The 10,368-nt window shown below is 46.6% G+C and overlaps 1 protein-coding gene across 1 annotated transcript; it reads right to left on the bottom strand.

Moving 5' to 3' along the window:
- Positions 1-1,016: 1,016 nt before the first annotated feature.
- LOC112103023 (perilipin-3-like) lies at positions 1,017-9,541 on the bottom strand. The gene is made up of 7 exons (XM_026656762.1): positions 9,488-9,541; positions 7,778-7,973; positions 5,640-5,719; positions 4,203-4,458; positions 1,885-2,072; positions 1,497-1,625; positions 1,017-1,388 (listed from the first exon to the last, which is right to left on the bottom strand). The coding sequence occupies exons 1-7, from the start codon at positions 9,539-9,541 to the stop codon at positions 1,017-1,019; spliced, it is 1,275 nt and encodes a 424-aa protein (XP_026512547.1).
- Between the last annotated feature and the right edge of the window lie 827 nt (positions 9,542-10,368).

Below are 10,368 nucleotides of genomic sequence, written 5' to 3'. Positions count from 1 at the left end.
CACTCACACACACACTTTTAGTTTCTAAAGATCTGCTAGCATTAGAGCCAGGAGTTGTACAGGTCAGCTAGCAAGATTGCCACTAAAACTAGCACTACATAGGATGCAGAAGACCACTCTAGCCATCCTTGGGAAAGCTTCAGCTTCATGGTTCTTTGCATAGAAAGAGTGGGTTACAAGTCAAAACTAATCGTACAGGATTCAGACAGAATGAGCACATAAGTCTCCACAGATTACCTCAAAATGGCTTTTCTGTAAGCAAGAGACTAGTATTTCAGGACCTGACGAAAGTAGAAGGAAGCTCTGTAGGTCCTAACAGAAGCCCCCTGTACAGTTCTTAAAGAAACCTCCAGCACTCTGAGTATAGACTTTTAAAACTGCCATTGGGACAGAACTAACATTGCCTGAATCATAGTTTGGTTATTGTGTAGTATGCAGGGAGAGAGACCCCCCCCCCTTAAAAAAACCAAACATGCTGGTGATTTTCCCCTATCTGAAGCTGCTGGGGCCAGGAATGTAGGTGTAGTCAGGCAAGATGATTTAGTGGGGAGAGCCCAGCTCAGAAGGCACAAGATGTAGTTTTAATTAAAAGCTAAATCACCATACAGCAAATTTATATATTAAAAATAGAGAATGAATGAGACAATAGTCAAAGACTGACAGCATTTAAACACAATGCTTTTTTATTTTTAGTTCGAGATTCTGCACCATACATGGTCTCTAGGAGAAAGCTATTCAGTATAAAGCCTACTTACTTTTAACAGGCTTGAAGGTCTATTGCTATAAGACTGTTCTTGGGTCTAAGGTATTCCTGGGAAAAGAGCCATTGGCTCATAAATTTAATTACTTTATTAGCTTTTCTCAAGGCATTCACCTGCAAACAATCAACTGGGTTCAAGGTGTGATATTAGTGCTGGCCAGAGAAGTTAGTCCCCACTCCTCCCACAGAAGCTCTACCCTTTATACATTAGGCACTTTCCAAAAAGACTGTGCTAGGTACAGCTATAATATGGTCCCTAGTCTGCCTTCTGAGCCACCTCCTCTTCCTCAGGCTCCTCCTGTGGTGTTACATAGGCTCTGCCAGATGGGGTGAAGGGTCCCACCAGCCAGGAGAAAGGAGTGTTGTGCTCTACATACTCAAGCAGCTCATCTATGTACTCCTGGGCTTTGGTTATCTTCTCCTGGCTCTGGGTGGCACTTGGTAGGTCATGGAAGGACTTGGCAGCAAAGAAGGAATTGTGGAGCTCTTCTAAGTTCTTGAGAACCTGCTGCACCTTTTCCTGTAGGCCAGAAGGGAGGCCCTGGATGCTGGCCTTCAGGGTCTGACAGGTGTCTTGCAGCTGCTGAGTGATGCTCTGAGACATGGCCAGAGTATGAGACTCCACCTGCTGTAAAGAAGCAAGTTAACAGGTTTAGAAGACATGTGAAGTGAACTAGGTCTATGTTTTCTCTGCAGGGATGTCCCAGTCCAGAACTGCTCTCCAATAGCCCAATACCTTTGGCTCTGTAGAGGCTGCATCATTACTTCCTTCTGGCTGCTTGCTGCTCCAGTCAAGCCACATCTGGTGCAACTTCTGCTGGCCATCCTGAAGCTTCTGATCAACATTCTGCCTGATAGAGTTAATCTAGAAGGGGACAGAAGCAGCAAGGAGCAAAGGATGAAGCTCTACTATGAGAACAACTTGCATATATGACTCACTGAGCCACTTATAAAGATGGCAACACCAGCATGAAGAGGCTGCTAGACAGGAGCACTGCTGGGACAATACAGCTATTCTCCTGGATTGAGCCTCTTGAGGCCAGAGAAACCAATAAGACTATTTTCCACAAAAATAGTGTTAGGACAGGATACTTAACAAGGAGTTTAGGGAACAGTGTTCCTACCAGGTCAAGGACTTCATGAAACTGTAGGAAGGTCTGCTGCATGCCCTGCTTGGCCTGTCTCACTTTGCCCAAGGAATGCTGGTAGGCACGTTGGCGGAGCTGAGCTGACAAGGAACCCAGCCGCACAAAGTAGCCCTGATGCTGGACAGCAGACTCTTCAGCTCCCTCCACAGATTCAGCTAAGCTTGCTGTAAGGAATGAGAACAAGGTCAGTCACCCTATTGGATGAAGGGCATGGGGTCAACATGATCCACCTACTCTATTAGAGTCCTTACTGAGCTAGAGAGCCACAAAATAACCAGGGGTTTAGATTTAGAAATATCACCCCCAATAAGATATTTTATTCCCTTCAGCAGCTGGCTGGAGGCATCTGCCACATAAGATTGTTTGGGACTAGCATGAGACTTTTCATACAAAGTTACTGCTGCCTAGGTCATCTTTCATGAGTGTTTAAGTTGCAAGTGTACCTATGGTACCATATATTGGAGATCTTGTCCACCACATCCCACCCAGAGGTGGGAAGAATCATAGCTAAATCCTGTGCTATAGGGCAGGTGGAGTCACACTATTTCAGCCAGGTGTTCTCAACTGACATGATGGATCTCCCTTCATGCAGGGGTCCCACTGAAGTCAACAGGCCAGGTACCTGGCACGAGGTGGATCTATGCAGATAGAAATGCAGAACTTTTCAGCACAGATAGGTATTTCCCTGGTAATGGGGAGTTCAGTCTTGGTTTAAATCTAGACAATGGCCATCATCTTCAGGTTTAGTCCCCATGGAGACCCAGATGGGAGTTGCCAGGGAAGATGACTGCATTCCAACTCCTCTGTTTGGTCATATCAATGGCACAGAATCAGCCAGCCTTCCATTCTCAATATAGAGGAATGCAAAAGATTAAGAGCAACCCAGGAAGAACAGGCATGTCAATCCAAGCGCGACTCCTTCTCCAGCCCTTTACTCAATGAAGTTGTGTTCAACCACCCCTCCCCAGTGCAGGCTCTCTCTGGTCTGCTCAGTCTGTCATACTCTTTGGGGCCTACCTGCTGCTGGCCTATCTCAGCTGACTGGCTCATGGGGCTGTTTGATTGTGGTGTAGACATTCAGGCTTGGGCTGGATTCTGGGACCCTCCTCACTTGCAGTCTCTGGCCTGAGCCCAAACATCTACACAGCAATTTTTAGCCCCACAGTCTGAGTCAGCTTACCCAGGGCAACCACAGCCATGCTGTGGGTCTTAGTCCAATGTAGACATACCCATGGACTTTTTTTTCAAGTGTACATTCACATTCTGCAGTGTGTTATTTGTGCAGCAATAAGAATCCAGAACCAAGGTCTGAATTACCCTCCCATTAGTCACCTCATTTGTCTGTTTTTAACTCAAGATGCTTTAAAAAAAAAAAAAAAAAAAAAAAAATCTTCCCCTCACAGGAATCTGGTGTGCAAGTTTCCCTACTTAGTTCTCCTAGTTGTGTCCAGTCACTTAGCTATTTGTACATGCAGCTAGAGGAAATAGCAGTGACATCTTGAATATTCTGTAGCTTTCAGCTTCACTCAGTGGGAACAAAACAGTAGTAAAGCTACCATTATGTGAGAACTATTGTTGGTAACTATGGTGAAGAATCAGTCCCTTACTTTTAGACACTAAGACCTTTTGAGTCAAGAAAGCCATATTATCCTTGAAGTTACTTTTTGCTTCACTCTAGGGCTTCTACCTAGAACAGTCTCCATCCCTCCAGCATTGCTTCCTGCTACAGATTTAGAGCCAGTGCACACCCTCAAAGCTATTTAACCTTCCTTCTGAAGTGACTTGGGGGTGCTCAGAGCCCCCCCAAGAATATGGCCTTTTGGCCTAGTTCCACCTGCTATCTCCAAAAACCATGCCCTTTTCCTCAGGGACAGATCCAGAATGGAGTCATTTGTACCTATCCTTGGCTTTGCAAGTTGTGCCCACTTCAGAGTTTGGCCTCATCTCTCCAAGATTTCCTTGAAACAGATGCACCATACCAGGCCTCTTTCCCTGCCCCTGAAGATTAGGGTAGGTACATACCCCTATAGGGTGGAAGATATCTGTGCGGGAGTGACTATGCCAGAGTCCAGATTAAATCCCTCACTAGCCTCATACGACCTAGCTGTTTCTTGAAGCCTAACCTGATTTAGTCTGATTGACTGCTGGTGCAGGTAACAGAATGGCTGGGCCTTCAGCAAGCCTGCTGCATGAATGCTTAAAATGTTCCCACTCCTTGTAGGAAAGCTATTTAATGGAGGGAAGAGACAGACGTGTACTATTTGTAGTTAAGTGTCAAGCATGCATTCTCGGACCTAGTTCCTCATCTGTGATGGGGAGGTAGTGATCCACCAGATCCTCAGATTTCTCCAGCACAGCTTCCACTCCACTCATAGCCATTTGGCCCACTGTGGAGCCCATGACTGTGCTCATGCTACTGGTCACCATTGATTTTGCAGCCTCTATGCTGCCCTGAAGAGTCTCCTTGGTTACATCTACCACCTCAGTCATTCTGCTGCTCACAGCATCCACCTCTTTGGAGGACATCAGCTCTTTGGTGTCCAAGAGATCCTAGGGGAAGAAATCAAGTTGGTATAAAACTCCTGTTTCCACCTATGCTAGTGCTGTATTTCAGGGGCCTGACCTTGAGGAGACTGTACCAACATCTCCAGAGTTTTATAGCTAGCTGGGAGATGGAGTCTGGGAGCAAGTATTACTAGAGATTGTGGTTGGGTTTTTGACAAGCACTTAAGTGACTGATTCAATGGGACTTGAAATCAAACTGGGAGGAACTTTCATGAGCAGTCAGGAGTACATTAGTAGATTTAACTCTTTGCTCCTCAACTATGTTCCCAGAAGATTTTAGTGGCAGGAATATTTATGGAAACAGCAGCTATTGAATATTTGCTCAGAGCAAATGTCACATTAAGCTTTATAGCTTCAGGCTCTCGGAGGATCAATTATGTCGTACACTTATCAGGGATGATAATATGCAATCTGACCTATATGCACAAGCATGACAGCTTACATATTGAGTACCTCACATGAGCTAAATCTAAGAAATGTCCAGCAGAGACTTGATGGGCTTGTGCCCTTTTGGGCTGCTTTAAGATGCCTAAGGGGATTGAGGAGTTTTTGGGGGGGGGGGGGGGAGGAAGTCTTTAAATAAAAGTTCAAGTCTCATCTGGCCTGAAAAGTTAGCGAATCACTGCAAGGGTCATGAGACCTGAAGTTGTGCAGCTGAGGGAGAGTGGTTTTGTTTCTTTTTAAAGCGTCTATTCATGCAAAACATATTCAGAGTTGAACAGCCACCTTCAAGTATTGATCTCCCAGCTAAACTAAGACCAGACTGTTTGATAAAGGTAAAAAGTCTTGAGAAAAGCCTCAGGTCTTCATCTATCAAAACATCAGAAGATGGCATGAGTCTTTGCTGGCCAACTTTAAGGTAGTTAAGATAACATCCATGTAATTTCAAATAAAATGATCAAGGAACACTATCTGTGGCAAATTCAGACAGTAAGAACCAAAGTTGGCTAATTAATTATGAATTATTTGTCCAGCTCCAACTAGCAGCTGAAAGGGCAGTGTGAGAAGAGGAAGCCTTCTTGTGAGAAGAGCCTAATAAATTCTTTCTGCCTAGAATAAAGTGATTGTTTGCAGAGAATTACAGCTAGCCTGAAGACTCAGGGCAGCTCTGAACTAGCTCTCTAGAACATGGACACCAGACCTCCCCACCCAGGAGAAGTAATTACCTTATCTGCTGGCTCTTGGACTGGCAGCTTCTCCTCCAGTTTCTCCAGGCCCTTGCAACCACCCTCATTTGCAATTGCAGCTAGAAACAAGATATGGAGCTTGTAGTCTCCAGGTTTACAGAGGGTACGTGCAGACATATGCTAGAAAAATCAGTCATTTCATACATTGGAGAAAGCATGCTTTTACTCAGTTGGCATTAGACTAGGCTGTTTGGATAGAGCTGGTCAAAGTTTCCAATGGAAGTTTTCCCTCAGGAAATGCCAGTTCAAACACAAATCAGAGTGTTTTGCAGAACAGATTGTTGAGTTAAGAAAACCACCATGTTTTGATAAGGATGATGCACTTACAGCAAATTTTATAATCTAAAACTTGCTGTAATAGTCAAAACATCAGCATGCTTCATTTAGTCTCTAATAAGGTCATTTCAATATTTCTCAGAATTTCCTGAGAAAAATTGACTTTCCATGCAATGATGCCTCCATATTGGAATGAAAGAAAACAGTTTCCCACAGAACAGAAATGGAGTTCCATCAGCACCCATGGCAAGTCCAAGACACTAGTCATAAATGGGCAGTTAGGTCAAGAGCCTCCCAGGGCAGTGTTATTTCAGGTAATATTTCCCCCTCCATACAGGGTGTTGTTCTTACCCAGCCTAATGCTGCTGCTCTATTGTCTTTAGAGATAGTGGTAAAAACCCTAATATTTAACGGGTCAATGCTTCAGATAGTCTGCAAAGAACAGCCTTTGAAGTCAATGGAAGATGTATGGGGAGCAGCTGTGAATATGGGAACCCAAGAGTGGGAATGTTCTTTATGCCTTGAGCAGCTGGATAAGCTGAGGTGTTTTAGGAGCCATCTAAGGATAGCTCAGTGGTTTAAGCATTGGCCTGCTAAGCCCAGGGTTGTGAGTTCAATCCTTGAGGGGGCCACTTAGGGATCTGGGGCAAAATCAGTACTTGGTCCTGCTAGTGAAGGCAGGGGGCTGGACTTGATGACCTTTCAAGGTCCCTTCCAGTTCTAGGAGATGGGATATCTCCATTAATTTATTTAATCTCCAGAGAAAGGGGAGCGGTCTCCTCCTTAGGCAGCTCAGGTGTCAAGTGATCTTGGCAGTGTATCTTTATATGCCACTAGGAGCATTTGCTATCTTGAGAACCCTGTCTGCAAGGACAGATGAACAGCTGAGGAATTAGCCCTTGTAACAGGGGATGCTTGAAGCTAGAGTGGCCTATGCCAGTGCAGCAAAGACCCAGAGAAAGGTTTGCCCAAGATCTGCATCTAGGACCAGATTTTTGGAAGAGCTCTGCACCCAGCCGCTCTGATTATTCTCAGTGGGAGCTGCCCAGCATCCAGCACTTTTGAAAGACAGGCCCAGATGTGGATGTGACTGCACCCCCTCCCATGCACCACCCCCCCTCAGCAACCACCTTCTCTACACAACCAGATTCTGACCTCCCCTTCAGTCTTCCCAATATACTGCTGCAAAAAGCTATGTTGCCTACTGCTCTGAACAGTGGCTTCCCCTTCCTGTCCACATCAGATTTAGTCACCTAGTTATGGTGTTCAGTGCTCCATACAGCCTCTTTGCCTCCAGGACTGAGAAGAGCAAGTCTCCTTTGCCACCTGGAGTTGCATGAATGATCTTGGGGAGAGGGTGGTCTTACTCTACAGGCTTGCTACGCCTAGAACCCCTCCTTCAGTCTGCTGTGGCTTTAGCTTGCTGCTCTTTTGAGTCTGACAGTCAGCTTCTAAGAAGTTCCGTACAGACACCCTCCCGGTACAAACATGAAGCATGCAAGTTTTGAACTAAGATGATGGGCAAGTAATGTTCACCATCACTGCTTCTCACAGCATTCCCTCTTTAGCATGGGCACAGTCTATTTCAAATATGGACCGTCCAGAGCAGGGACTTGTTCAAGCCTTTCAGAAGCTGCTAGCACACCAGAGTTACTGTGTTATCGCTCACTTGTAAAGTAACACCCCCAACATAGCACTGAAGTCCAGAACTCTTCAGAACAGGAGCTATGAGGTGCTTCCTTCCCCCACACAAACAAGCTACCCATCAAACACGAAGCACCCACTTGCTTTCCCTATGCCTTACAAAAGGGAAGGCCATTGCCAGCCCATGGCTTACTCACGCTGAGGCTCCAGATCAGTTAGAGCTGGCTGTGCACTAGTGACAGCTTCACCAGCCATGGCAGTCACTCCTTTCTCTGCTGCCTCACACACAGATTTGATTGATGGCTGGGTTCCTTTGGCAGAAGTCAGGGCAGACACCACCATGTCATAAGTAGACTTGAACAAGGGCAGACCAGCCACTTGACTCGCTGGGGTCTAACAAGGCAGAAGAACAGTCGTGTAAATGAAGTGACAGTTCATACCAGAATCAGGCCTCTTTTAGAACCCTCACTAGGTAACAGTTTTGTTGCCACACATCTCCTGCCTTGAAAAGGTTCTTCCAGTAGAAGTTAGGCAACTCTCCAGGTATTCTCCCCCCCCGCCCCAAATCAGATTTTTATACACATACCACATAAATTCCTGCCTTAGTCAAACTCCCCTTCCCCATTTCTCCCTCTAGTTTTGAGGCACAGAGGTGTGTTGTAAGCCACACTGCTAGAAACTCATATCAATGTACACGCCACTTGCCCTTCAGCAGTTTGACAGGTCAGCCCTGGACTTCCCTCTTTAGCAGGGAGTTCTAGGGTAGCTCAGAAAACTAGTAACTGGGCTTTATGTACACCCCCAACATAAGCTTGCATGACATGCTTCCTTCAGGCCAGGGACAGCCTGGTAGGAGTTGTCTAGATCAGGGAATCGGCAACCTTTGGCACACAGCCCACCAGGGTAAGCCCCCTGGTGGGCTGGGCCTGTTTACCTGCTGTGGCCACAGGTTTGGCCGATTGCAGTTCCCACTGGCCACAGTTCGCCGCTCCAGGCCAATGGAGGCTGTGGGAAGCCACAGCCAGCACATCCCTCAGCCTGCGCCGCTTCCCACAGTCCCGATTGGCCTGGAGCAGCGAACTGTGGCCAGTGGGAACCGCAATCGGCCAAACCTGCGGCCACAGTAGGTAAACAAGCCAGCCTGGTCCATCAGGGGGCTTACCCTGGTGGGCTGCGTGTCAAAGGTTACTGATCCCTGGTTTAGATGTTCACCTAGAGTGGCCTGAATTCGTCAGGCATGTCATTGCAAGATTACACCACAGCATACTCCAGGAGCCTGTCCCAGAGCAGAGGATGGCCAGGAGAGTAGTTCCCAAGCAGTGGTGGTGGTGGGGGAAATATGCAAGCATGGGTGGCCAATTTAGAGACAATTAGTAAGAACTAGCTCTCCGATGGCTAGCAAGCCAGGAAGTCTCACTGAGGCTTATCATTTTACCAAGGGCAGGCAATGGCTGAGATTGATCCAAAAAGCTTTTTAATAGGCTCTCCACAAGCCACTTGCATGTAACACAAAAAAGTTACAGCACTTGTCACTTTGGCAGAGAGATCAGAAGGCATTTAGATTAATAGGTGCACTTGCCAAGTTTTGGCTCAAAAAAGCAGGCCTATTCTTCACTCAGCCATGAGCACAATGCCACTGCAGTTCCATGGAGAATCAGACCCAGGGAGTTCCACTTACCACAGTGAGCACACACTAGGTTATGCCTAGTAAGTGGAGAGCAGCACCACTGGTAACAGACCATTCCCACTCAAGACCATTAGGCGCTGGTTCAGGACTAAGAGAAAGAGACCCCTGTGTCACAACATGGGCAAGGACTGCATGCCTAGACACTGGTGAAGGACTAAGCTGCCTCTGTTGGTTGGTAGTAGCACAGATCAGGATCTTACACATGCTGTGGAGCAGTTACCTGCTGCTCCTTGCTGTCTGGGGCAGGAGCAGTTGTTTGGCTCTCGTCAGACATCTTCTAGTTAGATGCAACTGAAAGGCAAGAACAATCCAGCAGTTAAGTCAGGACTTCTCCTACAAGTTAGTGTCCAACAGAGGGTACGTCTACACTACGAGATTAATTCGAATTTAGATAATTCGAATTTGGGAAACAGATTGTATAAATTCGATTGTGCGCGGCCACACTAAGCACATTAATTTTAACCACATTAATTCGGTGGTGTGCGGCCACACTACCCCTAATTCGAATTAACAAAATCGATTTTGGTGCTACTCCGCTCGTCGGGGTGGAGTACAGAAATCGATTTTAAGTGCCCTTTAATTCGAAGTAACTGGCTCCGTTGTGTGGACGGGTTAAGGATTAATTCGGATTAACGCAGCTAAATCTGAATTAAAGTCATAGTGTAGACCAGGCCAGAGTGAGTACAACCCAAGAACTGCAACATGCATTGAAGGCAATAGGGTGCTGTGAAGAAAGGAGTCTGCAGGGCAGCCCCACTGTGTAAGCAGAGGGATGATCCAGGCACTCAGAGGGAAGGCAGCAAAGTAGTGCTAGAGTCTGCAACCTGCTCAGGATCACTGGGCCAAGTAGCTTTTGTTCAGACTGTTTTCTAGTCTATACTCAAGGTCTCCCACCAGAGAGCACAGCCACCATCTCCAATCAAGCCGCATGCTCTCAGAGCAGAACAAGTACAACTGTACCTTCAACCCCCTACCCCCCCCCCCCCCCAAAAAACCCCAACACACACAAAACGTTCCAGAGGCACCAAGATCCAGCTTTGTTCAGCAAAGTTCTCCTTCATCCCAAAGGATCAGATTTCCCTTGAGACCTGGAAAGCTGGC

Source organism: Terrapene carolina, unplaced genomic scaffold (genome assembly GCF_002925995.2).
Source record: "Terrapene carolina triunguis isolate 2854851 unplaced genomic scaffold, T_m_triunguis-2.0 Scaffold233, whole genome shotgun sequence".
NCBI classification, from domain to species: Eukaryota; Metazoa; Chordata; order Testudines; family Emydidae; genus Terrapene; species Terrapene triunguis.
This window is presented reverse-complemented; position numbering and strand designations above follow the sequence as displayed.

Excerpts from the sequence above, each read along its gene's own strand:
- LOC112103023 (XM_026656762.1), bottom strand. The coding sequence starts at position 9,541 with ATGTCTGACGAGAGCCAAACAACTGCTCCTGCCCCAGACAGCAAGGAG. Across the intron at positions 2,073-4,202 it reads CATCACAGATGAGGAACTAG|CAAGCTTAGCTGAATCTGTG; the intron begins GTCCGAGAATGC and ends CATTCCTTACAG. Across the intron at positions 1,389-1,496 it reads CAGCCTCTACAGAGCCAAAG|CAGGTGGAGTCTCATACTCT; the intron begins GTATTGGGCTAT and ends GCTTCTTTACAG.